Below are 27,919 nucleotides of genomic sequence, written 5' to 3' on the forward strand. Positions count from 1 at the left end.
AGTTTGAGTATAAACCTAATAAAAGTAATAACAACGTAGCTAAAATTTCTAATCTTAATTCGGATTCAAAAAACTAACTCGCAAGTCTAATTTAAGTATTTACTATCAAAACGTTAGAGGTTTGAATACCAAATTAACTGACTTATATTTAAAAGGTTTTGACTGCAATTATAATATTATTTCCTTGACCGAAACATGGCTCAAACGTCATATTTTTAATTCCGAAATTCTTTCAAATTAATATCAAATATACAGGAGTGACCGCGAGGGCAGAATCGGCGGTGGTGTTCTTTTTGCGGTGCATTCATCGATACCATCCGAGAAAGTTAGTGTTCCTGTCATTGAATATACCGAATTTAAATGTATACGCGTATAGGCTGGAAAGATTTATATTGATTTAGCTCTTTGCTACATCCCTCCTAATTCTGCCGTATCAGTATATATGCAGCTAGTTTCTTTACTTGAGACCGTAAATGCAATGCTTACGGCATCCGAATCTATGATTGTTTTGGGCGATATTAATCTGCCACACATTTCATGGAACATCATTGACACCGATGTTGTACCAGTTTCATCTAGAGATAGTTACAATGTATTTCTGGAGGAAATGGCTGACCTTTGCCTTAAACAAATAAATATATGTCCAAATAAGTTTGGAAAGGTCTTGGATCTTGTTTACGTTGATGATGTTCCGAAGGCCTCTATTAATCGGTGTGATCCCCTAGTTTTGCCAGAGGATGCGTACCATCCCGCTCTTGAGTTAAGCTACGAAATCATAAATGAAATACATAATAATAAGTCGTATAGTTCAAGAACTAGATATGTTTTAGCGAAAGCAAATTTTAGGAAAATTAACAAAGAACTTTTAAAGTTATCTTGGCCAATATATAGAGATGACGTGGAGCGTAGCGTTGAGCACTTTAATGATACTGTTTTCAATTTGTTTCGAAAGTATGTGCCAAAACGTAATATTGTTCATGAAGAACCAATACAATTATGGTTCACTAAATAGCTTAAAAAATTGAAAAATAAAAAGTCACATTCTTTCAAACTGTATAAAAGAACGGGCTTACACAGTGATTACGTAAAGTACTCAGTTTTGCGGCATAGCTACTTTTCATTAAATAATAAATATTTATGTAAAATTAAGAAGAATTTAATAAACAATCCTAAATCATTTTATGGTTTCGTAAATTTAAAGCGTAAAGTACATAGTTTTCCGTCCGCTATGCATTATCGCAACAATGTGTCTAGCGACAGCCAACTCATTGCCAACATGTTTGCCCAGTTCTTTAGGTCCAATTATTCTGTAGACTTCCCTACAAGTGGAGACTATCCGTAAGAGCTTTGTCTAATTAACTCTGCTTATATTCCAGTAATATCTTCCGATGAACACTATTTAAAAACCTTAAAAGCGTCATTTAGGCCTGGACCTGATCATATTCCGACCTGTTTTCTTAAAAACTGCGCTGAGAACATCTTTAACAACTCTATTCAATTTGTCACTTAAACATGGCGTTTTGCCGTCAGCCTGGAAGGAGTCTTTCATAATACTACTTCACAAAAACGGCAGCAGGTCCTCTATTGAAAACTATCGAGGCATAGCGAAGCTCTCCGCTATTCCCAAATTATTCGAAGCAATTATTGTTAATCAGCTGACATATTCTATATCTTCTTCAATTTCACAATCTCAACACGGGTTTTCTAAAGGAAAATCTACGATCACTAATTTATTGGAGTTTACAACTCATGTCTCAAACGGTTTTAGAGAAAATGTTCATACCGACGTAATATACACCGATTTCAGTAAAGCTTTTGACAAAGTATGTCACTCGTTACTCATCCGTAAACTCGACCTAATCGACTTTCAGCCCAGTCTTCTTCAATGGATCTCATCTTACCTCTCTGATAAAACACAAAGAGTTTACAACTCAACAATGTTGTTCTTCCAACATCATTAAAGTTTCTTCAGGAGTTCCTCAGGGAAGCCACCTTGGTCTGATTCTGTTCCTGATATTCATTAATGATATTTCTTCTATAATAAAACATTCAAAAATTTTAATGTATGCCGATGATGTGAAACTTTTTAAAACACTGTTCTCTATCGAAGAAAGGTCTTTGTTACAATCGGATCTGAGCAACGTGGTTAGTTGGTGTAATGCAAACTATATGCCACTAAACCTTCAAAAATGTAAAGTGATGTGTTTCTCTCGGAGGGCTGTTCAACCAGCTGTTTATTCAATATCAAATTATAATCTGGAGCAGGTATCCAATTTTGTCGATCTTGATATCACAATGGATTCCAAACTCAATTTCAACCACCATATTAATGTTACAGTCAATAAAGCCAAAGGCGTTTTTGCATTTGTAAAGCGATGGTCAAAAGAGTTCAAAGATCCTTATGTTACAAAAGCTCTTTTACCACTTTAGTTAGACCTATACTAGAATACGGATCTATTGTTTGGAATCCCCGCTACCAAGTTCATTCAGAGAGGATTGGATCAATTCAAAAACAATTCTTGCTTTTTGCGTTGCGTGACTTTAAGTCTTCTAAGGGCCGTTTTCTAATGTAAGCAGTAAAGTTACCTTTACTAACAGGGCAGATAAATTGTTCCTCACTTTAAAGTGTTTTCGTTTTCTTATCTTACCGGTAAAAATAAATTGTTTGTTCCGTAGAGTAAAACTTCACTACATTTCCGAGTGTGAAATTTCACTACATTCGTCATAAAATTTCAAAGGTTGGCAATGGAATATAAGCAAAAATAGAGCAAGAGCAACTGTTAGCAAAAACCAAAACCTTGGTTGAAATATCTAATATATCTGACTCGTGAACCAAAACCGAACCAAAATTTAAAGCTGGGTATAAATTTTTAAAGGTTGCATCGGGTGAGCAACAATTTATCGATTCGAGAAATTAATGCGCTGATGAGAAAACGAAAACTCGTATATAGAGACGATAAAGTGGCCAGTAATCTAAAGGTTAGATGAGAAAACGGCCCTAAAGCTCATAAATTTGCCTACACTCGCAAGTCGTAGAGAAGTGCTAGGTATAATATTTATCGTAAAATTAATGACAGGCTTGATTAATAGCCCGGCCCCCCTGGCTGAGGTCAATTTTAATGTGCCCTCTCGACTGTCAAGACACTTTCGACCTCTGTTTTTGAAGCCATGCAAAACTAATTTTGAACTAAACGAATCATTCCGTTGTTTATGTCAAGATTTTAATTCTCATTCCAGCACGTTTGATATATCGGACTCGATTTTTACTATAAAGAAAACTATCATTTCCACTCTCAATAATTGAAATACTATCTTTAGCATATCCAATCAGCTGATGAATTTGATTCTGTAGCTGAATGGTTTTAGATCTCGACACTTAAGAAACTCCTGTTTCCACTACTCGACACAAAAAAATATAAAAAAAATAAAAAAAGGTTCCGTACGTCATGCGGACTGCGCCCCTCGTGTCGGTTGGGCGGGAATGGAGAGTAAAAAGCCCTCGGGATTAATTAATTAATTAATAAAGGCCTCCGCTAGGGCAGGCACCTTGCCGTTGGTGCGGGGCCTTAGCCGAATCATGACCAGTCCTTATCAGCGGATGGCAGTGCGGTCGTTTCTTTATCTCTATATATGGGCGAGTGCACTCCATTCCCCTGGCTCGGGCTGCTCGTGAACGGTGACCAAGAATTGCCGACCCCCTAGTCCAGGGTGTTAAGCGACACCGTGCACATTGGAGGGTTTTCAGCCAGGGGGTTTACCAGACCGGCTGTATTATAACGGCGCCTTACTGATACCAGGCCGCCTCAGGGAGTAACGGTGGCCTTGCCGCGGCATGGAACGCTGCCGTGGTGGAACATTAATTTCCCGCGCCCGCCTCGTCGGGCAGGTGGTCGTACGAATAAGATGAATACAACTACAACTCAAATAAATAAAGACAAACCAAAACAAAACAAAACTAAAATTTCGAGCAGCGGAGGATCGTCGGAGCCGGCATCCAAAGTTGTCTCTACCCCGGTTGGGGTTTCTGAGGAGGCGCAGGCATCTCCGGCTAAGGCCACGAGTGGGGCCTGCACGGCCAGCGCCGTAGGGAAGCCGGAGCTGGCTAGCGACAAAGCTTTGAGCAGCGGACGGTCGTCGAAGTCGATACCCAAAGCTGTCTCTGTCCCGGGTGGGATTTCTGGCGCCCTGCGTTAAGGGCTTAAGTAAGGCCTGCACGGCCGGTGCCTCAAGGGGGTCGAAGCCAGCTTTTTCTTGTACAATGAACAAAGGCGGCGGAATTCTGCCGATAACGGGTAGTGCCTGTGCGAAATTGCACGGAGTATCTGGGGGTGCGGTGCGTGGCGGAACCGCCGGCACCAGCAAGGGACTCTCGCCGCGCGTCTTCGGAGCTTCGAGGACCTCGGATAGGGAGGCCTAAACGGCGCACCACCGCCGCAATAACGGTATCTCTGGAATCAGAACAAAGAAGTACAAGCTGATAGCGGAGAACAATGTAGGTAGAACTAGGGCCTGCATGCTTACCAGAGATGAAAAGCTTTTATTTTACATAATTTCAGCAATGAGGATATGGCGACAGTCAGGCTGGAAGCAGAGACTGGAGAACTCTGGCAAATATCCGCCTACATGCCGCACGATGACGAAGTGGAGCCACCTCCAATGATGCTGAGGAGCGCTCTAGCGGAAGCCAAGCGACGGAAAGCTGGCGTGATCTTGGGGTCCGATGCGAACTCGAGCTACTCAGTTTGGGGCAGCTCGGATACAAACTTGCGAGTCACTTTTTGAGTTTATTCTTAGTGGAAACTTACATATCTCTACAACAGGTTTCCTTCGCGGAGTGCCTCCGAATGCGCCAGAACTAAATTCTGTGCAGTCGGTAGACTCGCTGGAGGAGCTTGTTGAAGTTTTCAGCTCTGCGTGTAGGGATGCTCTTGAAAGCGCATGCCCACTGAGATTTCAGAAAGGCAGAGAGAAACCCCTTTGGTGGACTGTATAGCTCTCTGTGTTAAGGGCGTCGAGCAGACGACGTTTCAATAGGGCCCGTAGGAGTAAGATGTCTTCTGACTGGGAACTCTATAAGGCTGGACTAGGAATCTACAAGTCCCAGATAAGAAAGGCAAAAAAGGTTTCATGAAGGTATTTCTGCGAAAACGTTGAAGGGTGTCATGAATCATCCAGATTAAGGCGTATTCTCGCTACGAGTTCTGCTCCGCTGGGAAGGACATTGGACTATGGGTAGCGAGGGGCCGCTTAGCTTGCTCCTGGATACTCACTTTCCTTCCAATCCCTCCCCTGAAGAAATCTCTTTAGGGGAGGTGCGTGGAGACTGCGCTGCTTTTTCTGACCTCCTGGATGAGCGCCGCCTGACGTGAGCGATTAACTCGTTCGAACCCTTCAAATCCCCGGAGCCCGATGGCATCATACCTGCGCAGCTGCAAAAGGCGGCGGAGGTGTCATGCCGTTGGTTGGCCTCAATCTACGCGAGCTGTGTTAGATATGGGTACATTCCCAGGGATTGGAGGGTTGTCAAGGTGGTGTTCATCCTGAAGGCCGGAAGGAGCTCTCATGTTGCCCCCAAGGACTTCAGGCCGATCAGTCTCTCATCGTTTCTGCTGAAAACGTTGGAGAGGCTGGTTGACATGCACATAAGGAGCATGATTCCTCGAGATCGCCTATCTAGAGCTCAGCATGCTTACTGTAAAGCACAGCTGGGCAGCGTCTGCCTGGCGGGCGACTGCGCGGTGTATTCGCGTATACATACACGCTCTGCTTGGGAAGACAGCGAAAGCTTTATTCAACCGCACGACTTGTTCGCACGCACATAGTGACATCAATTGCATGCACACTACAAAAATGCTCTGCCGAAGCTGCCCACCACTGCTGTAAAGGAAGGTCGGTAGACACTGCCCTGCATACAATTGTGAGGTGTATAGAGGAAGCCTTCACTCACAAGGACCCTCGATATCGAGGGGCCTTTTAATAATGTCCTTTCGGACGCAATAGTTAGGTCGCTAGATAAGCTTGGGGTTGGGGTCAGTCTCATTAGGCTCATTGAGAATTTGCTTCGTGGCAGAACTGTCATGGCCGTCTGGTGCAGCGCCTGCTTGCCTCGTATGGTGAGCAAGGGCACCCCGCAGGGAGGGGTTCTCTAACCCTTTCTCTGGGTCGTCGTGGTGAACGAGCTACTGGTGGAACTGGAGAAGCACGGCTGTCGGGTAATTGCCTATGCAGATGATTTTGCACTCCTAGTTAAAGGTAAATACCTGAACACGCTGTATGAACTGACCCGACGGTACGTTAACATAGTTACTAGCTGAGCGGCCAAAAGTGGCCTCGCCGTCAACCCCAGTAAGACAGAACTGGTCTTATTCACAAGAAAATATAAAATCCCCGACGCTGTTCTTCCCTCGGTTGGAGGTCTGCGCTTACAGCTGTCTGACAGGCTCAAGTACTTGGGCTTGATCCTAGACAGGAAGTTGTCGTGGGGGCCAAACATCTAGGAAAGGGCAAGGAAGGCATCAGTGGCCTTGTATTGCAGCTGGGGAGCTATTGGTAAGAGATGGGGTATCTCACCAAAAGTTGTCTATTGGCTTTACGAGACCGTAGTCAAGCCCAAGAATGATAGAATACAAGATTGCGCCAATCAGAGAGGATTTTTGAGCGTAATTTTTGCGTGACGTCATCTTGGTGCAATTGCGAGAGAGAAATGCCAAAACGCATATAAAAATATGTAAACAATGCAGAAAAATGTGTTAATTTTAATATTACATGGCCCAATTTTGCAGGAGTCAATAAATATACAAAGATTGATTAATTGGGAACACGTAGCAATAATTTTGGACATGTAGCCATTTAGGTAAGTCGATTTTTAACAGTGTTTGCAATTTCATGTAGACCAAAAGGAAGGTGTGCAGCAAAGTGAATTTTTGGACTCGCCATTGTAAAAAGGCATGCAGAGTGCATATTTATATTTGTGGACGGTAGCCAACCACCATAAACTCCACAGCTGTTAACTCCACAGCTGTTAACTCCACAGCTTTTATTTGATGACTTTTGTACCATTTCCGAGAGAATGCATGAGTGTGGCTTCTTTGGAAACAAATATTCTATTACTACGTTTATACGTAAGCTATTTGCAAATAAAAATAATTTGCAAATACCTAACTCACTGTTTATTCGATGGTGAAAATTTCTTTTTTAATATTGCCTGATTATAAAAAAGCAATAATATGACCATCGAAACAGAAAATAAAGTTAAAAATGGCAACGTCTTGGTTATAAAAAGGCAATAAGATGACCATCGAAAAAGAAAATAAACCTAAGAATGGCGGCGCCTTGCGCTTATTTGCAAATAATACCACTAATCAATACTTATTTGCGTGATTTAGTTATTTGCAAATAAAAAATTAATTCAGCGTTTATACGGCAAATTTTACCATTTTGCAAATTGTTATTTGCAAATAATACGTGCGTATAAACTTAGTATATGTAAGTAAAACATAATTCAAGCTGAACTTTTAAATGTATAATAATTTGAGCACTGTTATGTATTAGGTACGTAACAGCGCGGTAAGATGCCGCTTGAATTAGCGCCTGGCGACCTTATCCACTGGTACATTACCTCATACCAGCACTAAAAAGAATCAGGTACTAACAAAAATATATGTACACATGTATTAGCTTTAATCTTGTTCCAACTACAATTTCCTCTGTCTTAATAGAAATATGTAAACCTAATACTTGCCTCAAGCATCTTTGTTTATAATAAAAAAAATCATTTCGAACTGTGTATTATTTTCAATATCTTCACTAGTAAAGTGCTTCATGCACACATAGCTCGATATGGCGTTTAACGCATCTCCCCGCCGCACTATGGTCTGAAATTCAAATTTTTTGGCATAAATTAGAAGGAGTGGTACTAGGCCATTGAAATTTCGCATACAGGTTATATATGACTTAGTTAAGAAAAATTCCAAGAATGGATGAAATCGGTCATTCCCCAGGGGTACCTCCCTTGGACCTATAGTAAAAATTTTTGAATTTCAGCTCCAAAAATTGCGATATCTTCACGAAAATTGGTAAATATGTTATTCTCGTAATACGCATCGACGATACCAAAAATAGTTGAAATCGGCCAGTCCCTAGGAGTACACCTCCCTTGGACCTATAGTAAAAATTTGGTTTCATAAAATGAAAAATTTGCATATGATAAGCACAAGTGGTCAAATAATTTTATTATCCAAATATTTATACATATGTTTTTACTGAAACAATTATTTTTATAATAACATTGACTGTACATCTGAAATGAGAGAGAAGTTACAGAATTATCAAATTCACTTGAATATAATATAAAAAGTTATATGTACCAAGCAAATCATTCGAAATCACAGTCTTCCGTATCTAAAACTAAAGCGTTCTCCACAACGTCTGCTTCCGATATATCGGAATCAGAATTATCCGAATCGTATTCAGATCCCCCTGGCAAGTGGTTGAAAATTTGAAGCTCACTTGAAGGTGCAAGCAATTGTATTACTTCTTCTGGTAGCTTCTCTCTTTTCCGATATTTTTCTCTAGCGGATAGAGACAAGCTGGAAAGAAGGGGGTCTGAAGAATCCATTGCTCTATTGAAAACATCAGTCATATTATTTTTTCTTGTATTTTTTCTTGCATGTGCGTTGCGATCTCTCTTGTATAATTTATTTCGAGCTTCTGACGCATTTCCACCAAAACAACCAACAGGAATTACGCAATTTTTTATAATCTGTGAGCCGTGAACTAATATTTTATGAACTGTTGCTGACATTGGAAACCATAAATATTTTTCCATGTACAAGAAGGCAGTTCTTTTGCAAAAATCTTCAAACTTTGTGGTATCTATAGGATACTCGCAGGAAATAGCAATTAATATAACTGTAAAGTTATTCAAAATTTCTATATCAATATTTGTAATTAAAGAAAAGAGTTCCAAATTGTTTAATGCTTTCCTGACAGTATTGCCGTCATTTGATGTTCCACTACCATTTGCTTTAGGCTTATCTACATGAAGGCCCATTTCTTCCCAAAACCTCTTTTGTACTTCTTGTTTACGAAGTTGGAATGCTTCTTTATCTGAAGCTTCCCTTATTTGCCACTTTTTTAATTCGATTCTATAAGCAATGTGTACAACGAATTCAAATACTCGAATCCATGCATGTAGTGGGCTAATACCATATCTAAGGGATGTAAGTTTGGGTTTAAAAACATCAGAATTAAAATTTTTAGTTGTTACGAATTGTTTTGGTGTAGCACCACATATTGGGCATTTTTGATTAGAATTGGTGTTTGTTATAACATTAAGTACTTTTCCATCAATCAAAGTCATATGCAAATCATAATTGACAATAATTTTTTCTCCGTTATCATGGTAATATTCAAATGGATTTAAATAAGATATTTGCATATCTAGCTGACTATTTTCTGATAGAATTAGAGCTGTAGATTCTTTTGCTAATTGCATTTTTAATGGCCTGCAAAACCGCACTGATTGCGTAGTGCGATTCCTCCAAATAATTTTGCCAGAACTGTCCAACATTTGTAAAGGTATAATGGTAGTTACAAACAGTGATTGGTCAAAAAGTTGAGGTGTACTTGTCTCAAACCTTTGTTTAAACATACTTTGTCCCGTTGTACCGTCAAACCCATAGCTAGCAATTAAAACAACATTCGAAATTTCTGCCATGACGTGCAAAACATCTTTTTGGAATAAAAGAATGCGTTGTGCGGTATGGTCTAAGGGATTTTGCAGTGATACTTCTGCTGAAGACTCCGACACAGATATCTCCTTAGGCCGGCAAAGTAGCTTGCATTTAATTACTTCCTCATAGCTTGGATATATATTGCAATTCCTTTCTTTATTTAACAACCTCATGTTGATATATTGTCTTTTGCTTAAATCATTTTCAAGTAAAAATGCGAGAGCTTCTTCCGGAGTTAGTGGAACTGCTTCGGGTTTTTTGGAGGTAACAGCTTTTCTTATTTCGCTTTGTTCTGCTTGATGTGCAGTTTTCTTTAAAATAAATGCTAAATCACTTTGTTTTGATTTTTTTGCCGCCACAGTAGCTGCATGAATCAAAAAATCAACATCGTCATTGTTTTCACAAGAAAGATCACTTGCCAGCTTCCTCTTAAGCCGATCTTTTGCATCTGTGTAACTAACCATTGGTCGTCCTGCTTTACTTGAACAGGGTTTTTCAAAATCATTCTCAGAAATTTCAATAATAGTTGTTGCGGAAACCCACTGGGGGTATTTCTCTTTAAATCTATTAACCATACGATTACATTTTGATAATTTTTGGCTAACATATGCTAATAAATTTTGTATTTTTTTTCTTATTTCATCTTTTTTCTTTAAACTTAACTCATTAGTATTAATTTTTTTAAAAACCCAATCCAAAACAACATTAGTTTTGCGATCGCCCTCTATCCAAACTCCAAGCTTTTCTTCGTGTTGGAATTTAAAGGTTGCTGAAAATTACAAATATACTTAAATGGGGCAAAAACGGGTCAATGTTACATACATGAATTTAAAGAACATACCCCAAACTTCCACCGAACATAAAAATCTGCAACAATACGGGACAATACACACAAATTTCACTCCACAGAACACAGGTTAATACGAAATTTTCGGTTAAAAAAGCTATCAAACAAAACTCCACACTATACAGATATAACACAATAAACCACATTTTTTTCCATTAAGTTAAAAAATAGATACCTTTCTTATATTCTTCCATTATAAATTTATTTCTTTTTTTTTCCTTTTTAACTATTATCGAACAGCTGTTTTCTTACAATATTTTACTGAACTGTTTACAAGTTTGTTGTTGCTTCAGAAGCATCATGTTTTACAGCTCATATTTAGAACAGAGTTGCCATATCCAAATAATTTTTTGTATATTTTAGACCACTGAAATGTCTCAATTAATACTGCGTACCTATTTTTTTGAAATAAGAAAAAATAATTTTTGGATTTATGCCAAAAAATTTGAATTTCAGACCATTGTGCGCCGGCAGAACTCCTTCCACTTTTTCACCAGATTTGCGTCCGTAGGAAACGAAAAAAAAACTTATGTCGCACGCTTTCCTTTTGTTTGCACTATTACACTTTGCCACGGCACTCTTCATTTTGCCTTGTAGTGTCTCAATAATTGTTTAAGACCACGCAGAAATATTAACGCACAAATATTAAAATTGTTATTTGGTTTTTTCGTATGCTCACAATCAACAATTGCACCAAGATGACGTCACGCACACAGCTCATTCTATCAAAATCACAAAGAGCGGATTAGCGGTACCGCGATTGGCGCAATCTCTTTTTCTCTCAATCGTGAGTCAAGCCAATTATGTTTTATGGCGCCCTAGTCTGGTGGAACTCACTGGAAAAGGCTACACTAGCTAGGCAGCTGGAACGCGTACAACGGGCTGCATTAATTGGTATTAGTGGGGCACTGCGGACCGCCCCAACATTAGCATTGAACGTAATGTTAAACGTAAACAGTGATAATCTTTTAGTTTGTGATAGGCTTGTCTGATCTGTTCTTTTAGTGTAAATAAAACGACGTTATTTCACTTACGGCCCAACGTTTCGCTAATCTTCTTAGCATCTTCAGGGGCGTGTTTATTTTATTATCTGTTACAAAAATATAAATACATACATAGTAAGTCAAGGAACAAATACACATACATATACATAAGTACATATAAAGATTGCAAAAAGAACATCTGAGATATTGAACACAAAAAATACTCACATAAAATTCGTCATTAAATTAACTAAATCTACTTTAATCCATACCACCTTCTGGGGTAGCTTTGTCTAAACTAAAAACTAAATTTGAATTCTATAAGCATAACAAGTAGGCGGCAGAAATGTCATCGGTGTCTTCTTTTTTGTTTATTGTGTTTCCCCTTTTTTGTAAGATCCTTAAGCTTATCTGGCTTTTTCTCGTTTTTCTATGTCGATAATTTTTGTGTTTGCTAAATCTGCTGAGTGCCCAGTAGTTCGTATGTGTTGTGAAAGCGCTGTACTAGTTTTTTGTTTTTTTATATCTGTTCCATGTAAACAGTGATCCCCAAGCATGCATAGCTCCGATTAAAATGGATCCAAAAAATTTGTTCATCAGTTTTTAGATAAATATTTTTAGATCTAAAAACTGCTTTTCTTGAAATCCTATCTGATCGTTTTTTCGAAAAAAATAAAATTAGTGTTTTGATTCTGAATACCAATATTTCATTAGATATTTACAACAATTGGTCACTGTATTTATAATTATAACTATTATACCACATTCAGCTTACCCCAGGACCAACGACGTGGACGTATTGGTAGAATGGCCCCATTTGTATTATTTCTTATTATTATTTTTTTCAGCCACTGCCTTCTTGAGCCTTATTGTATAAGAAGAGTCGGTAATAATGTTTATCTTGTAACGCTCCCAGAATTTCAAAAATTCGCGGTGGATTGATTCACCGGCTTGCTCTGACCTTGGCATATTTTATTTAAAAACATCAAAGATTATTTTAAATGTGTCAAGAGCACATGCATTTTCAATGTCTCTGTAATTGGTAAGCTCTGAAAAGCATTTCGTAACTCAGTCAAACAAGTATCTACATCATCATGCACTTTTGAAGATGAAAAAGAGCAAGTAACTACTTTGTTCATAGCTTTGAGAGCAGTTAAAAATGGTACTAAATGGAAAATTCCAATGTCTTCATAAATATCTTCATCTAGAAGTTTATCCGACTCTTTTAAAAGTTTCCGGCATGCGTTTCCTTCAAATACATCGCCATGATAGTTTTTCGGGATAACTTTTAGTTTTTTAGGCCATATTAAGGCCTTTTCTCTACCCACAAGAGGAACTATTCCATCCCAAAATAAATGGTTCACAAATCCTTGTAAAATGTGTAACTCGGGAATGACGCATTTTTGTAAAACATAAATGTCATCTTCTTCATTGAAAAGCGGAGGATTTATTGTACTATTGCATTTGTTAGCACATTTTCTTATTTTCCCTATAGAACAAAAATTTTTATAATCTCTTTTTAAATCTCCGTACGTTTTAAGTTTCATAGGTTGCTCTAAACTGGTTGCAACAGTCACATCAGTCTTACTTAAGTTTGCACGGATTCTCAGATCTGATAGTTTAATAAAACAGTAAGGACAAGGGTAAGTAGATGTAGCAGTTTGTTGGTCATTTATCATTATTAAGAGTTTGAAGTGTGACACGAAATTGAAAGGAATATTGTTGAGATTAATCAGATCGAATAAAAGTTTGACATTTTCATAAGTTTCCTTTATTTCAGGAACTACACATAACATTATCAATCTCCGTACACTAGTTATTTTATTCTTTTTGGAAGCACTTCCACCCTCGGAATATAATGTTCTACCCTTAATTGGTACATCAATTTCGATATCTTCATCTGAATCTAGGAAGCCTTCTGGGAATATGGACATGCATATTTTGAAGAAACCTTGGCCACCGTCAGCCATGACTTTAATAAAAAACATTTCCAATAATATTTCGTTCAATAATCATACATTCGAGGATTTCTTCAGCATCAGCATAGACAACCGGTCTTTCTTTTTTTACTTTTGTACCTTCGCATTCAAATTCGTGTACACTTTCTTTATACATACATATTTTCCAATTTTCGGGATTGTTTAGAAACATGTTCCCTACAATAAGTCGGTACAGATTTTTTCCAACATTGCATCGCAAAAAATTTGTTAGTTGTTTCATATGATTAGCTGATGCACAAGTATTTATTCTAAAATTATCCTATTTTTCGACTGAAATACTGGGAACTTTTTGTTTTTTGGGGTTTAGAAGAATATTTGACTTTGTGCCTTTGGTACTCAGCTTTAATTCTATATTTCTGTTGCTATCATTGTTTGTCTTTTTCTTTAAAAGTGTAGTTAAAACTTGATCTTGCTGCTTTTCAGGGAGTTTTTCAACAACTTGCATAACATTCCCTGTGACATTACTGCAACTGTGTTTTTTACCCTTTCCAACTTGCTGAAAGCAACGTTTACTAAGCTGAATAACATCATTTGTCGTTTTCTTGCTTATTGTTGATGAACATTTTCGACTAGAAGACTCATTAAAAGCATCAACTTTATTTTCCAATTTTCTCTTTTTGCCTTTACCTTATTCCACATTCAAGTGACTTTGTATCTTGCCTTTAAACAAATATAACAACTACAGACATTCTCGTCTGCTAAACGAGTATTTTTTCGTAATTGCAAGTCTTCATAGTTTGGCATAGATTGTATGGGTCATTTAAAGATACCTTTTTCATGATCCAGAAGAGTAAGATAGCATGTTCTACAAATGCTTAATGGCAATTTATCATCACTTAAATTGAAACTACTTTTAACAAATCGCTTTATTAGATCACTCACCCTTTCGCTTATAAGAAATATTTCTGGTTTAATCTTCCCAAAACAAATTTTCTGACCACATGGTGCACATATTTTCTCTCGGTTTTCCTCATGTGTACTCATTTTAAGATAAGAAAAAAATAATACATAAATATCGAGCTCAAAGTGAATGAGTACTACATCTTCAAGAGTGGACTTTCTGCTGTGTGTTTACTATTGCACGAATGAATTAATACACGTACATACATATATAAAAATTAAATGTAAACCTTGAAAATGTTAAAATAAGCCAAATAGTACCATTAAAATTTGTGGACTTGCTGTGAAACGTAGGTTAAAAATATTTTATAAAATTCAATCGTTAACGCTGAAACTGCAGTATGCATTTAGGCGCTAGGTGTAAACAGTGAGCTGGCAATGGTTTACAACAAAAGCTGTTCGTCGATTTATTTCATTTTAACGTTAACGACTGAGTTTGTTTTCGAAAATAAATGTTCTTTTAAGTAATTACTACATGTTTGGCAACTTTCATAGAAGTTTTTTAAATCAGCGATGGTCAAAGTTGAAAAAATCAAGACAAAATAGGGGCTTATAAAAATTTAACCGATGAAAACTTCCACCACGCTAAGTCTAACAATATATTGTTATACATCATTTTAAAGGTCTATAAATCCTCTTTTCGCAGCATGGTTGATTTTTAAATCGGATGAAAAATAGTCAAGCTGTTAATAGATAAGTGCATCAAGTACGAACATAACGTAATTTTTAGTTTTTTGGAAAAAAAAAACCATCAGGTAAGATTTCAAGAAAAGCAGTTTTTAGGTCTAAAAATATTTACCTAAAAACTGATGAACAAATTTTTTGGATCCATTTTAATCGAACCTATGCATGCTTGAGGATCACTGTGCGTAGCGCCTGTCGACGTTGCAGGCAGAATTGTGGCGGCGCGAACGGCCATTAGACTCAGGGAAGCGGATCGGCTGACAAACTTAGGGACTGGACACTCTGAAGTTTTAGGGGGCTTCTATTTCATCCCGGATCGTACGCATTACTGCACCACTGATACATCTCCTAGGAGCTTCTTCTCTGTCCGTTTTGCCTCAAGGGATGAGTGGACCGGGCGGAACTTCTGGAGGAGGGGTGCGGTGAACTTCTTTTCGAATGGATCGAAACTGGACGGCAGGGTTGGTGGAAGAGTCTTCTGTCGTGAACTCTCCATCAGCACTAAGTTCAGGCAGCGGGAGTAGCTGCTATCAAGGGGGCGGTGGATTCACTGCTAGGGAGCGCTATAATAGTCAGGGAAGTGAGCGGCTATCAGGGCCTTGAGTTCGTTAGAGGTGCGCTCTAACTTGGTTAAGGAATGTCTGCTCTCTCTTTCAGCCGCGTCGAAATACTTCTACATTAGGCTTATTGGGGTTCCGGGTCACAACGACATTGGGGGGAACTGCGTGGCTGACGACCGGGCCAGGGAAGGAACCCTTGAAACGTTATCACCGGATAAAGAGCGGCTGGGGGTACCATTGATCACTTGCGATACACTCTTGGATAGATGGGCCTCATGTCAGCTCAGCGAACTCTGGGCGAATACCATGACATGCGCGATCGCAAGGCCCTTTTGGCCGAGGGTGGATCGGGGGCGGTCTCCTCACACTCACAAAGCCACAGCTATCACTTCTGGTGGGGGTTTTAACGGGTCACTGCCCTATCGGCATTCACGCAGTAAGGCCTAACATTCTACCTGGAAGAGGACGAGGTAGAATCACCTCAACACTACCTTCTTAGGTGCCCAGCGATTGCAAGGCTAAGGTTGAAGTATTTTGGCTCTCACTTTCTAAATAGCCCCGAGGAGCTCTGGGGCATTGAGATTAGGGCGCCGTTCCAAGTTGTGGTATCACAAAGGACAATCTTATATTGTCTAAGCGGGCTCCGGTTACACGGGGCTGCCACCTTACCTTATATAAAGTTTTAGGTTTACAATCGATTTTTAAGTTGTGACAATCATAGACATAAAGAACTATGCGTACTTTAATTAGTTCACCTTGTGTCCGCTGCAGGCTTGCAGATTTCGCAAGCAGGGGAATTCGTGGGTTCGAATCCCACTGCCAGAAAACATTTTTTTTTATATATTTTTTTGTTATTTAAAATATTATTTTAGCTTTTTTAATTATAGTTGTTGTGACCTTTTTAATTAAAATGGAACTCCAAAAAATTTGATTAACTTGAAATAATTTTGTGAAATACCATAAACAAAAGAATATAATAAAATGATGTTTAAATTAAAAAATAATAATACAATTAAAAAAAAACATTGTTTGGAATCGCTCGGAGTGGGGACAGAACCTGGGTGCTACTGCGTTTACTACTACATCAGAAAAATAAAACTTAGAACCTTAGTTTACCGTTTTAAAATCACGTTCTCCGAATTTTGAAGTTAAAATTCGGTTTTTACCATAAAATGCATTTTAAGTTGACTATGAAAGAGTTAAAAATTGTGATTACTATAAAACACAATTTTAATCGATGAAACCTTTTTCGAACTTATCTATGACTACGGGCCAAAATATATAAAAATTTAAACATATTGCTTATAGTTAAGTAACATATTTTTAGGCTTCGTTTTCTGCATAAACATCCGCAGTCTACTGATGAATATACTCTTATGGATATACATACATACGCACTACGTATGTATAATGTGACCAACCGTACTTCGTTCGGAAGTACAGTACTTCTTTTTTCGCTCTTGTACTTCGTACTTCGAAGTACAGTCAAATGTACTTCTTTGCGATATTTTATGCTTCAGGGGGAAGATTTTGTAACCAGTTGGCGACAATTTTCGGATCGCTATCGCGCTTTTGAAACATGATATAAATATCATATCAGTGCAAAGTCATTAGGAGCACTCCACAAGGTGGTGTTCTCTCTCCCCTGCTCTGGGTTGCGGTTGTAAACGACCTTCTAGAGAAACTAGAAAAAGTGGGCTGTCGGGTGATCGCCTATGTATATGATGTGGAACTTTTGGTTACGGGACGATTTCTAGACATCCTTTTTGATCTGGCTCAAGGTTACCTGAACCAGGTAACGGCGGCTGTCGTGGAAGCCTAACATTGAGGAAAGAATAAGAAAGGTGTCGGTTTCCTTGTACTGCTGTAGGGGAGCAATGGATAAAACGTGAGGTCTCTCGCCCAAATTAGTTCATTAGCTCTATGAAACCAGATTTAAGCCTATATTATTTCAAGGAGCCCTTGTCTGGTAGATCTCACTAGAGAGTGCTACACTTGTAAAATAGGAATTAGCGGAGCTTTAGGAACCACACCTACACTGGCGCTTAACATACATATGTTGAACACGGCGCCTGCGGATATTGCAGACAGAATTGTCTCAGCACGAACTGCTATTGGGCTAAGAGAAACCGGGTCCTTTTGTGACATTAAAAAGGAAAATAAGACGTTTCTCTGCTTCAGCAAATGTTTTCATAGGGCACTTTAAAACATGTTATCTCTCAAGGGCTAGTGATTGGGGTTCTGACTGGCCATTGTGCAGTTGGTATTCATGCGGTGAGACTAGGAATTTCAACTGATCCTTTTTTATCAGCAGTTAAGAGGAAGATGAAGTGGAATCACCTCCACGCTTTCTTTTAGACTGTCCAACACGTTACCTCTCAAGGGCTAGTGATTGGTTTCTGACAGGCCATTATGCGATTGGTATTCATGCGGTGAGACTAGGAATTCCAACTGATCCTTTTTTATCAGCAGTCAATAGGAAGATGAAGTGGAATCAACTCCACGCTTTCTTTTAGACTGTCCGACCCTCGCGAGGCTAAGATGGAAGCATTTTCGCTCGACCTTCTGAAGAAAAAGTGAGCTCTCAGGGTTAGGGATGCAAACGATGCATCGATGTTTTCAAAACATTGATGTTTCATCCAAAAATATCGATGTTAACATCGATGTTTTGTGGGCCGATATATCGTCGATACATCGACTTGAAAAGTGAAAAACATCGACATCATTCATTCACTCCGAACGACAAGTGGCAAGCGAGCGCTTGTTCTCGGAAGCTGGTTCAAACATCATTCAGGATAAAAGCAGTGTTTTGGGGCTATATTATTAAAGCTTCTTTTCTGAACTCCATTTTAAAATAATTATTCATATTTAGATAAATAAGATTTATATATTTAAGATACATCATAGTTATAGCAACATACTTATACTTGTTTTGAAATATGCTGCTTGAAAGAAGTTGATGTACATGCATACACTGACGATCAAACGTGAGTGCATGCTGATTTTTGTTAAATATTTGTCATTTTTCAAGTTAAATCAAGTTAAGAAAAGGCTAGGTATACATTGGAGAGCCTAAAAATACTGCAAAAACGAGAAAACATAATCAACAAGAAAGAAGACACCGATGACAGTGCTGCCGTTTGCTAATTTTCGAGCGAAGTGCAAACACGTCAAAAGTGAAGTGTTTCGGAGTGACTTGGGAGGAAAAGTGAAGTTATTATCGAAGTGACGACTTTCGAGCACAATTAGGGGTGTGCTGTTATTTATCACCTGATGGGTTAAACGATTATTTTTTTTTATCAAAACAAAAGCAATCTTCAACCTATATTAATTTATAATTTGTTTTGTCCCTGTGCAAATTTAGTGGTGGAATATCTTTAAAATCACAATATCTCAAACGTTGAGGAAAGAAAATCAAAAACTACACTATGAACACTAAAATACAATTAAGCGATTGTCGATTCACAGTAACAAAGTCATCACCAGATACACAGCATCTACGTCATCACCAGATTCACTTAAATGTTTCCTTTTTGCTGTAAAATTTAAGATGGATGAAAACTAAAGTTTAATTGTTAATTTCATACTAAATAATATGAAACTTTATCCTCCCATTCATTTCTGTGCGCTTTACAACTATACATGTGAAAATGAAAATCAAAATTACTTCCCCAAATAACTGATGCCATATCGGAGATTTGATTTATTTGGCGTCTTTTTAGTAGCTTTTTGCGAAAAGTTACTTTGCCATGCTTACTACTTAACAAGCATTTTAACAAAAGATTGTTGATTTTGGTGAAATTAATCATTTATTTCAAAGAAATTTTTGTTTACTTGAGAGATAAATCTAGTTTGTGGAAAGTAAAGTAAAACGAAGTAAAATGAAGTGACGAAGTGAAGGCTTCCAAAGTGAAGTGAAAGACTTCAATTGAAGTGACAGCGGCAGCACTGCATCTTATGTTTATGACAAATTTAAATAATTATCAGTATCAAGGTACATTGAACAGGTAGTATCAGTAGAGCAGCTGATTTGATTTATTTTCAAATTATTTGGTCTCGAAAATGTCAAATATTTTTAATTTTTTCTCACAAAAATTCTGAATTGTTAAAATCCATTTGCATGTGAAACCTTTTCCCATACAAAACAAGCGATTGAATAGCAGCTTTTGGAACGTTCGCCCAACTCGGCAGCACGACCGCTGATTACTGGGCCTTGCAAAGGATGGATCAATGCTTCGAGAAGCAAACAAATTTACTAGGAAAGAAAGTTGCATCAACTTTTATTTTTTCCAATTTCAATTTTTTATTTTTTATAATTTTTTGTATTTCACATGGCACGCTTTGATTTAGAAGAAAAAATTCAGAATAGTTTTTGACACTTTCGATACCAGAAGCAACAACAAAATACACGCAAATGTTGTTTTTGCTCTACTGATACTACCTTTTTAATGTGCCTTGATCAGTATTGACAAAACTACCACAACAGGTGGTACCGAAGTAGAATTAAATGTGTTTTATTAAATATGTTAAAGTAGATATTTGTGTAAGTACGGTGTTAAAAAAGTTTAATTGTTAATATTTGCAATTTTGTATTTATGTATTTATTGTTGAAACAGAAAAATAAACGACCAGCCTCTGAAGATGCTAATGAATTTTGCGAAACGTCGGGTAATAATAGTAGAATAACTTTGTTTTATTTACACTAAAGGATACAAGATCGGATAAGCCTATTACACCGTGCGACAAAAGCCAAAAATTTTTAAAACACACGAAAAAATCAATATATTCACAAAACTAGGAGCCAAATATAGCATAACTGCACTTTTAATTTTTCTCTCTGACGTCAGGATTTTTTTTAAAGGACTTTGAAATTTCCAGGATATGATTGAATAAAAAAATGATTTAAAAGATTTGGTGCATTGTAGGGTAACAATATGGGTATCAGTTAAAAGGAAAAATTCTGAAGAATTAAAAAAAAATTAAATTTTTTGTTGCACCAGGACGAATAAATGTTGAAAATGTCCTCTTAAAACTTTATGCTTGAATATCCTTGGAAATTTCCAGTATTTATTTTTGAAACAAATATATGTCAAGGACTAAAATGTAAACTACCAATCCTCGAATCTCGTCCTTCTAACTTTATTGTTTTTAGATAAAAAAAAATGTACACTTCTCTTTATAAGATATTGATAGTTACAATATACATAAAAGAAGATAATAGAATCATTACACTGTACAGCACTACGCTGGGTATTGGACCAATTTAATTTTTTTAAGAGGTTGCGCCATAGGTAAAAAAGTAATTTCTCCGTTTTCCGAAGTTAGCCTCCGAAATCGAGGTATGGGCCTTCGAAGTTCGAAATATGGTCTTTGGTAAAAAATTATTTTTCATTATTATATGTAAACTAAACTTAAAATACAGTCGTAGACCGCCTTTTGCTTTTATTTAAATAGCTTATAACTTTTATTTTGCAAACTTATATTACAGGTGCTATAAGCGGGCAAAGGTCGGGTCTTCGAAAAATTAACAACCTGATATTTCAAACAATTTTAAAGTGATTTTTAGAAAGTTGGTATCGTTGTAACGTGATTAGACCCCCTTCTTCTTTTCTGATATGCATACAAAGTATTGTATGTAAAAATTTGAGAATAAACATTTAAAAGGAAAAAATACATTTTTTGTATAAAAAAAACATTTTAAACAAACAAATTACTAACCGATTTTAAAAAATTGATATCGTTGTTAACGCAATCAAATCTTCTTTCTTCTGATATGCGTATTTGTATACTTTGTATATAGAAATTTGAGAAAAAACACTTAGAAGGAAAAAATATCTTTTTTTATAAAAAAATAAAGAAATTACTAACCGCTTTTTAAGAATTTGGTATCGTTGTAAAGGCGATTGAATCCACTTTCTTACCTTACCTTTTTTTTACAAAAAAATTTATTTTAAACAAAAAAATTACGAACCGATTTTTAAAAAATTGGTATCGTTCTAAAACCAGAAAACTTATAATTTCTTAAACCCAAAAATTTTGTTTTATATACACAAGAAAATATAATTAAAAATATTTTTTCCCTCTACATAAACTCCTGACCTTAGATGAAAGGCTGGCTACGCCCTTATATACAAAACAATTAAAGTATTTAAACCGTAGGTATATCATATGGTCAGTTTGATCTTTTAGAGCGCATACATGGTTCCATAATAATGATTCCAGTATCTTCATTTACGTATATTGTAACTATCAATATCTTATTAAGAGAAGCGTAAATTGCTTTTATTTAAAACTAATAAAGTTAGAAGGACGAAATTCGAGGATGTGGTAGTTAACTTATTAGTCATTTATTACTCCTTTATTAGTCCTTGACATATATTAAAAAAAAAAAAAATATGGGAAATTTCCAAGGATATTCAAGGATAAAGTTTTGAAAGGACATTTTCAATACTTATTCGTCCTGGTGCACCCAAAAATTAATTTTTTTCTTTTCTACAGAATTTTTCTTTTTAATTGATATTCATATTGTTATTCTACAATGCACCGAATCTTTTGAACAATTTTTTTATTCAGTCATATTCTTGAAATTTCAAAGTCCTTTAAAAAATCCTGACGTTAGAGAGAAAAACTAAAAACGCTGTTTTACTATATTTGGCCCCCAGTTTTGTGAATATATTGATTTTTGCGTGTGTAAAAGTGTCTGTCACACGGTGTTATAATTTAAAATCACATACATTTTTTTTGTTATTTTTTTTTTTATAAAAATATGGTTTATTCCGTAACAAGAACTTAGAAAAATTCAACAAATTTTCATCTAAATTTTGAACTTTTTAGTCTGAATATTTAAAAAAATTCTGTTTTTCCAGGTAATAAAACAGGTGCAAGTTTTAAGCGGCTAAAAGTCGCTTTGCTTTTTAATTATTTTTCTGTGGCGGATTTTGCATTTTTTTTTTCATATAAAAGGTGCAAGGTGGTGTTGATTTTTTTTAATTTTGTTTGTTTGTTTATTTTTATATGGTAAAAAGTGCAAAACCCCGTCAGCAAAACCGATTCGTTAAAAATCAGGGCGATTTTTTAGCGGATTTTTCTAAAAATTCAGAAAAAAAGTTCAAAATTAAGATAAAAATGTGTAAAATTGAATTTTTCACAGTTTTGAATAAAGTTATGGTTTGTAGCGGATCTAGTTCTTTCGAGTTTAAAAAATATTTCAGGCTACATTTTATTTCCGGTAGTAGATGAGAAATTAAACATCGGTAAAATATCGATGTATCATTTTTATAACCGATGTTTTTTAACATCGATGTTTGTTGTGGGAAAATCGATGTTTTCAAACATCGATGTTTTTAAGAGCGGTGTTGCATCCCTACTCAGGGTTGGAAATTAGCCGCATTCGAAATTTCGTAATCGGCTCGCGGCCGCGGCGTTAACTTAACCCAAACTTACCTGTACTTCTTTGAGCTTCGAAATAGTTGGTCACATTACGTATGTACATACGTAAGTAGATATGCGCGATACCGATGCCATATTTAATGTATCAATATCGTTGTTCAACATATCCATTAATTTATATCGATATCAGGATTAGCGATACGATATCCTAGAATATTTTATTTCGACATCTGAAATACCGGAAACTTTTCTCTATGTTTACTGGGCTCTTAGGTTGAAGATAAAATTGAGTAGTTGGAACAAATTTTTGTTCTCCAAAAACTACTTTTGGGATAGTTTCCAGCCCTTAACAAAAACAAAAATGTACATATGTAAAAAACGCCCAAGATCTGAAATCAGTTTGCAGCTCACAAGAAATAAATGCTCGAAAATTTACACATTTCTTTAAGGCAAGGTACTTTTTTCGTAGAAATAGTAGGAGTCTTCAACAAAAGTGTAAACTGCTGATAAACTTGATAAAATGATAAATTTTGTATGGAAATCTATTTAACCAAAGTTTATTACTTTATCAAACGAATTTGTTGGTTAAATCCTAGTGACGTGCTGAGTCGATACTTTTAAGTATTGATCGATACTCGGTACCGAATCTAAGAAGTATCCAATACTTTCGAAACTCGGTACCGAAATGTTTAGGCTTCCAGTAAGAATGCATATAGATCTAAAATAAAAGCGGTTCAGGAGAGCCTAGCCTAGCCTGTAGTCCTGAAAGACTTTTTCATCAGTCAAAGCATTTTTCGTGAATGTTAGATCTACGAAGGTGGAAACTGATAAAATGGTATTTTACTGTTGCGATTAGGCGATGAGAGTATTGTTTGCGACATCAATATTTTCGATATTCGGTTCCCACATTGTTCAGTACAAATTGTTCAACTTTTGAGAAAGCAGCGTCTTACGCGTACTAGTTGTGAAGCATATTCATAGTCGGAATAAAGTCGATGCAGCTTTTTTGACAGATGTTCTGTTGAAAATTATGTCAAAGAGCTGCAACTAACTTAAGTGTCCACTATGAGTACGCCGCATTGCCTTTTAGGTGATATCATATAAAATAGCAATAATTTTTCTTTCTCAACTTGAAATGTATATTATGGTGCAGACCTATTAAATAATGATTAATAATCATAATGGTTATTAATTAAAGCATGTTTTTTGGGTAACCGTTTAATGATTAAATACCATTATTTGTTTTTTAATTTTTTTAATTATCTTTTTAATTTCAATTAATCATGATTATCATACCCGAGCGCACTTGTGCACAAGGGTATATTAATTTTGTTCACATAACGGTTGTAACAGCCAAAACGAATCGAGATAGACATAGACAAATGTATACATAAATGCTCAGAATGAATAGAGAAATCGATTAAGCCATGTCTGTCTGTCCGTCCGTCCGTGTACACGATAACTCGAGGAAAAATTGAGATATCTCAACGAAATTTGGTATGTAGGTTTCCGTTAATCCAAGGTAGGTTGGTATTGAAAATGGGCGAAATCGGACTGTAACCACGCCCACTTCCCATATAACGGTAATTTCCAGAAATACGAAAACTGCGATATTTTAATAACTACTGAAGATTATTCACTCAAAATTGATATTTACAACAATTATTAGACGAAAAATAAGAATATTATAAATTTTTGGAAAATGGGCGTAGCCACGCCTACTTATAGTTACATGTGTATACCTTGGTAACCGCTGCACCAATTTCTTCCAAACTTGGAACAGTTGTTGGCCTTGGTACAGCATACTAAATGGCCGAAAATTAAAAAAATCGGACAATAACCACGCCCACATCACATATAACGGTAATTTAGAGAAATACAAAATCTTCGATAAATCAGTAAATATTAAAGCTAATTTATTCAAAACTGATGCTTGCAACAATTCTTTACCAAGAAATACGTTTATGGTAAAATTTTGGAAAATGGGCGTGGCACCGCCCACTTATGATCACATATATGTATATCGGTAACCGTTCTACCAATTTGTACCAAACTTGGTATTTTTATTGTGCTTGCCCCATAAAAGCAAAACGTTGAAAATTATTAAAATCGGACTAAAATTACGGCCGCTTTTCATATAACGGTAAATTTCAGAAATGCTTGAAACTTCAATATTTCGAAATTTAAGGACGCTAATTTACTCAAAATTAATACACCCCGGCTTGCCATCTAGCGGTAGCTTTCGGAAAGGTGAAAAAACATATATTTAATACATGCGCCGGGTATTTAATGTTCGGCTCCACCCGAACTTAGACTTTCTTACTTGTTTTTGATTATTTTTAATTTTCTATTTTTATTTATTTATTTATTTAAAAGAGAAACGGTTATAAATAATTATTCCACTTACAAACTGAAGCACTGTCTACCAGGGCCTTCGGCTTAAGTAAAAAAAGAAAATTTATTTATATTAATTATGTGCGTAAAGATAGGAGATTAAAGTTAAAAAGGGAATATTAACAATAATAATTCATAGAACTAACAGTATTTACAAATGAATATTGTAACTGAAGCACGTATTAAGTGCAGGGTTTTAAATCTACATAAGTTTTGTGATTTTCTGTTTAATGCTCAAATTGTTATACATACATTAATTTTTGCTAGTGTTACAAATTTTAAAATTTCTTCAATATGACGGTTTGTGCAAGAAAATCAGATGGTTTGTTCAAAAAGTGAACGTGAGTTTCGAGTGTGTGCCCAGTCCTGAGACGCACGAAGAGGAGCTTGTATGGTACATAGGTTCCTCGCTAGTGGGGTTATAGCCTTTATAGTAATGGTTAAATCGGTTCCATTCGCTTGAAAATGTGTCTCTTAGATATCTATTTACCAGTGTACGTACAATATCTCTTTCAGTAAAATAGTCAGCCATATGCAGAGGCTATCTACCGGCTTCTTTTGCTCTTTTGTCCGCCATTTCATTACCGTGTATACCTATGTGGGCAGGCACCCACATTATTTTGATTTGAGTGGTGTACTGAAGTAGGATGTTGCCAATTTTCTTGATCATTGGCGTGTCGTTTGATTGGTTGAAACAGCTTCGATGGTGGATTTACTGTCGCTACAAATAACAGTTTTCCTTCCATTATGAGAGGCAAAAGGTACAGCTTCAAGTAGAGCAGCGGCTTCGGCTGTGAATACCGAGCAGCACGATGGAAAAGAGTATACAGTAATGGTGGCACCAAACTTTATTTGTTACAGCAAACGTAGTGCTGGTGCTGGATTTAGATCCGTCCGTATAAACAATCTCCCAATCATGCTCGAAAGGCTCTAGGGCTTCACTGTATAGTTGTTGATATTCATTGTTGCTGGTAAAGTGTTTGGATTTTCTTTGTTTTTCCTTGATAAGCGATGTTATGAACGAAGACCAAGTCGGAGCTATTGCTGTTTCAACCAATGATGGAGTTGCTATGATATGGAGCTGTTTAGACAGTTTTAAACAATGCATTATGATGGAAGGTTAGTTAGTTGCGATTGGTTTTTCAATGGCCGTCTTAACTTGTGCAAACAATAACTCGTTTCTGGCGTGAAACCACTTTGGGATTAGCATAATAGTATTTAGCTGCAATGTGGTATGGAGCATGGAGTATGGAACAGCAACACGCATATCCATACATGTATGTATGTGCATACGCTTGTGTCCATGTGTTGCACCCCAGCCAGCAAAAAATCCGAAAACCGATCCGAAAACGGGAAAAAAGTCGATTAAAACCGGATTTTTGTCCGTTTTCCCACTAAAGTATGCGGCAGAAACGTATGTACAGAAAAGTACCGAAAGGGTACGTTTTCGGTTGTTTTTTCCGAAATTTGTCTGATTGAATTTTTCGGTCCATACGCTTTCCTTCTCTTAAGGACTGTAAGTCCGGCCAGTGTAGGCATTGCTCGTCGAAGCATCACAGTCTGCTTCATCAAGACACAAATTCATTTGCGAATTCTTCTGAAACATTGACTTGTGCTAAATCACCATCGCAAGCACAAGCAACAACAATACTCCCCACTTCTATACACCCGTATTTGCCCCATTCGTCTTCAACCTTCGGCCCATCAGCTTCTGCACTTGTCAGCTCTGAAGCTCAAGCTAGCTTTGCTAACCGAGATTTCGTTCTCTTAGCAACTGCCATCATTTATTTAAAAAATCGATCTGGCTCTCTCATTCCCTGCAGAGCTTTGCTAGATTCTGCGTCACAACTCAACTTCGTAACCAATCGACTTGTTAGTCAGCTTCAGTTAAAGAAAGTTAACTCGTCACAGTTCATTTCTGGCATAGGCCAAAATGATTTCACCACCAATCATATCGTTGATTTAAGGCTCCATTCGCGTATTACTGATTATACGGCTTACTTGACAGCAGTCGTCACATCCACCATTACCGATATTCAACCAAGTCGTTCGTTAAAATGCGTTGATTGGAACATACCTTCGAATATACGCTTAGCGGATCCATTATTCTTTGAACATCAACGCATTGACATGCTCATTGGAGCTAGCTTATTTTTCGTCCTACTTTGCGTTGGTCAAATACGCTTGGCTGAAAGTTGGATAGTATCGGGCGCAACTGCGTACAACGCTGCAAAATTATCGTGCCTAGCAGCCATCGACATGGGTCTACCAAATGACTCTGATGTCGAATTAAACAAATTAGTTGAACGCTTTTGGGAAGTAGAAACCTGTAAAGAATCTTCGCCAAAGACTACGGCAGAAGAAGATTTGTGTGAAGCTCATTTTTAAAAAACTACAGACGTTTAAAATCCGGTGAGTTTTCTGTTCG

At 36.8% G+C, this 27,919-nt stretch overlaps 1 protein-coding gene across 1 annotated transcript in view; it reads left to right on the plus strand.

The window, feature by feature from the left end:
* The window catches only part of LOC118749811, a 51,981-nt gene extending 24,102 nt beyond the window's left edge, over positions 1 to 27,879 (plus strand). Inside the window, exon 5 of the mRNA XM_036484584.1 lies at positions 27,315 to 27,879. Coding sequence (XP_036340477.1) covers positions 27,315 to 27,879 — 565 coding nt within the window. The remainder of the gene's footprint in view (positions 1 to 27,314) is intronic.
* Positions 27,880 to 27,919: the final 40 nt, after the last annotated feature.

This window comes from Rhagoletis pomonella, unplaced genomic scaffold, assembly GCF_013731165.1.
Source record: "Rhagoletis pomonella isolate Grant_MI unplaced genomic scaffold, Rhpom_1.0 Rhpom_scaffold_00055, whole genome shotgun sequence".
Lineage (NCBI taxonomy): Eukaryota > Metazoa > Arthropoda > Insecta > Diptera > Tephritidae > Rhagoletis > Rhagoletis pomonella.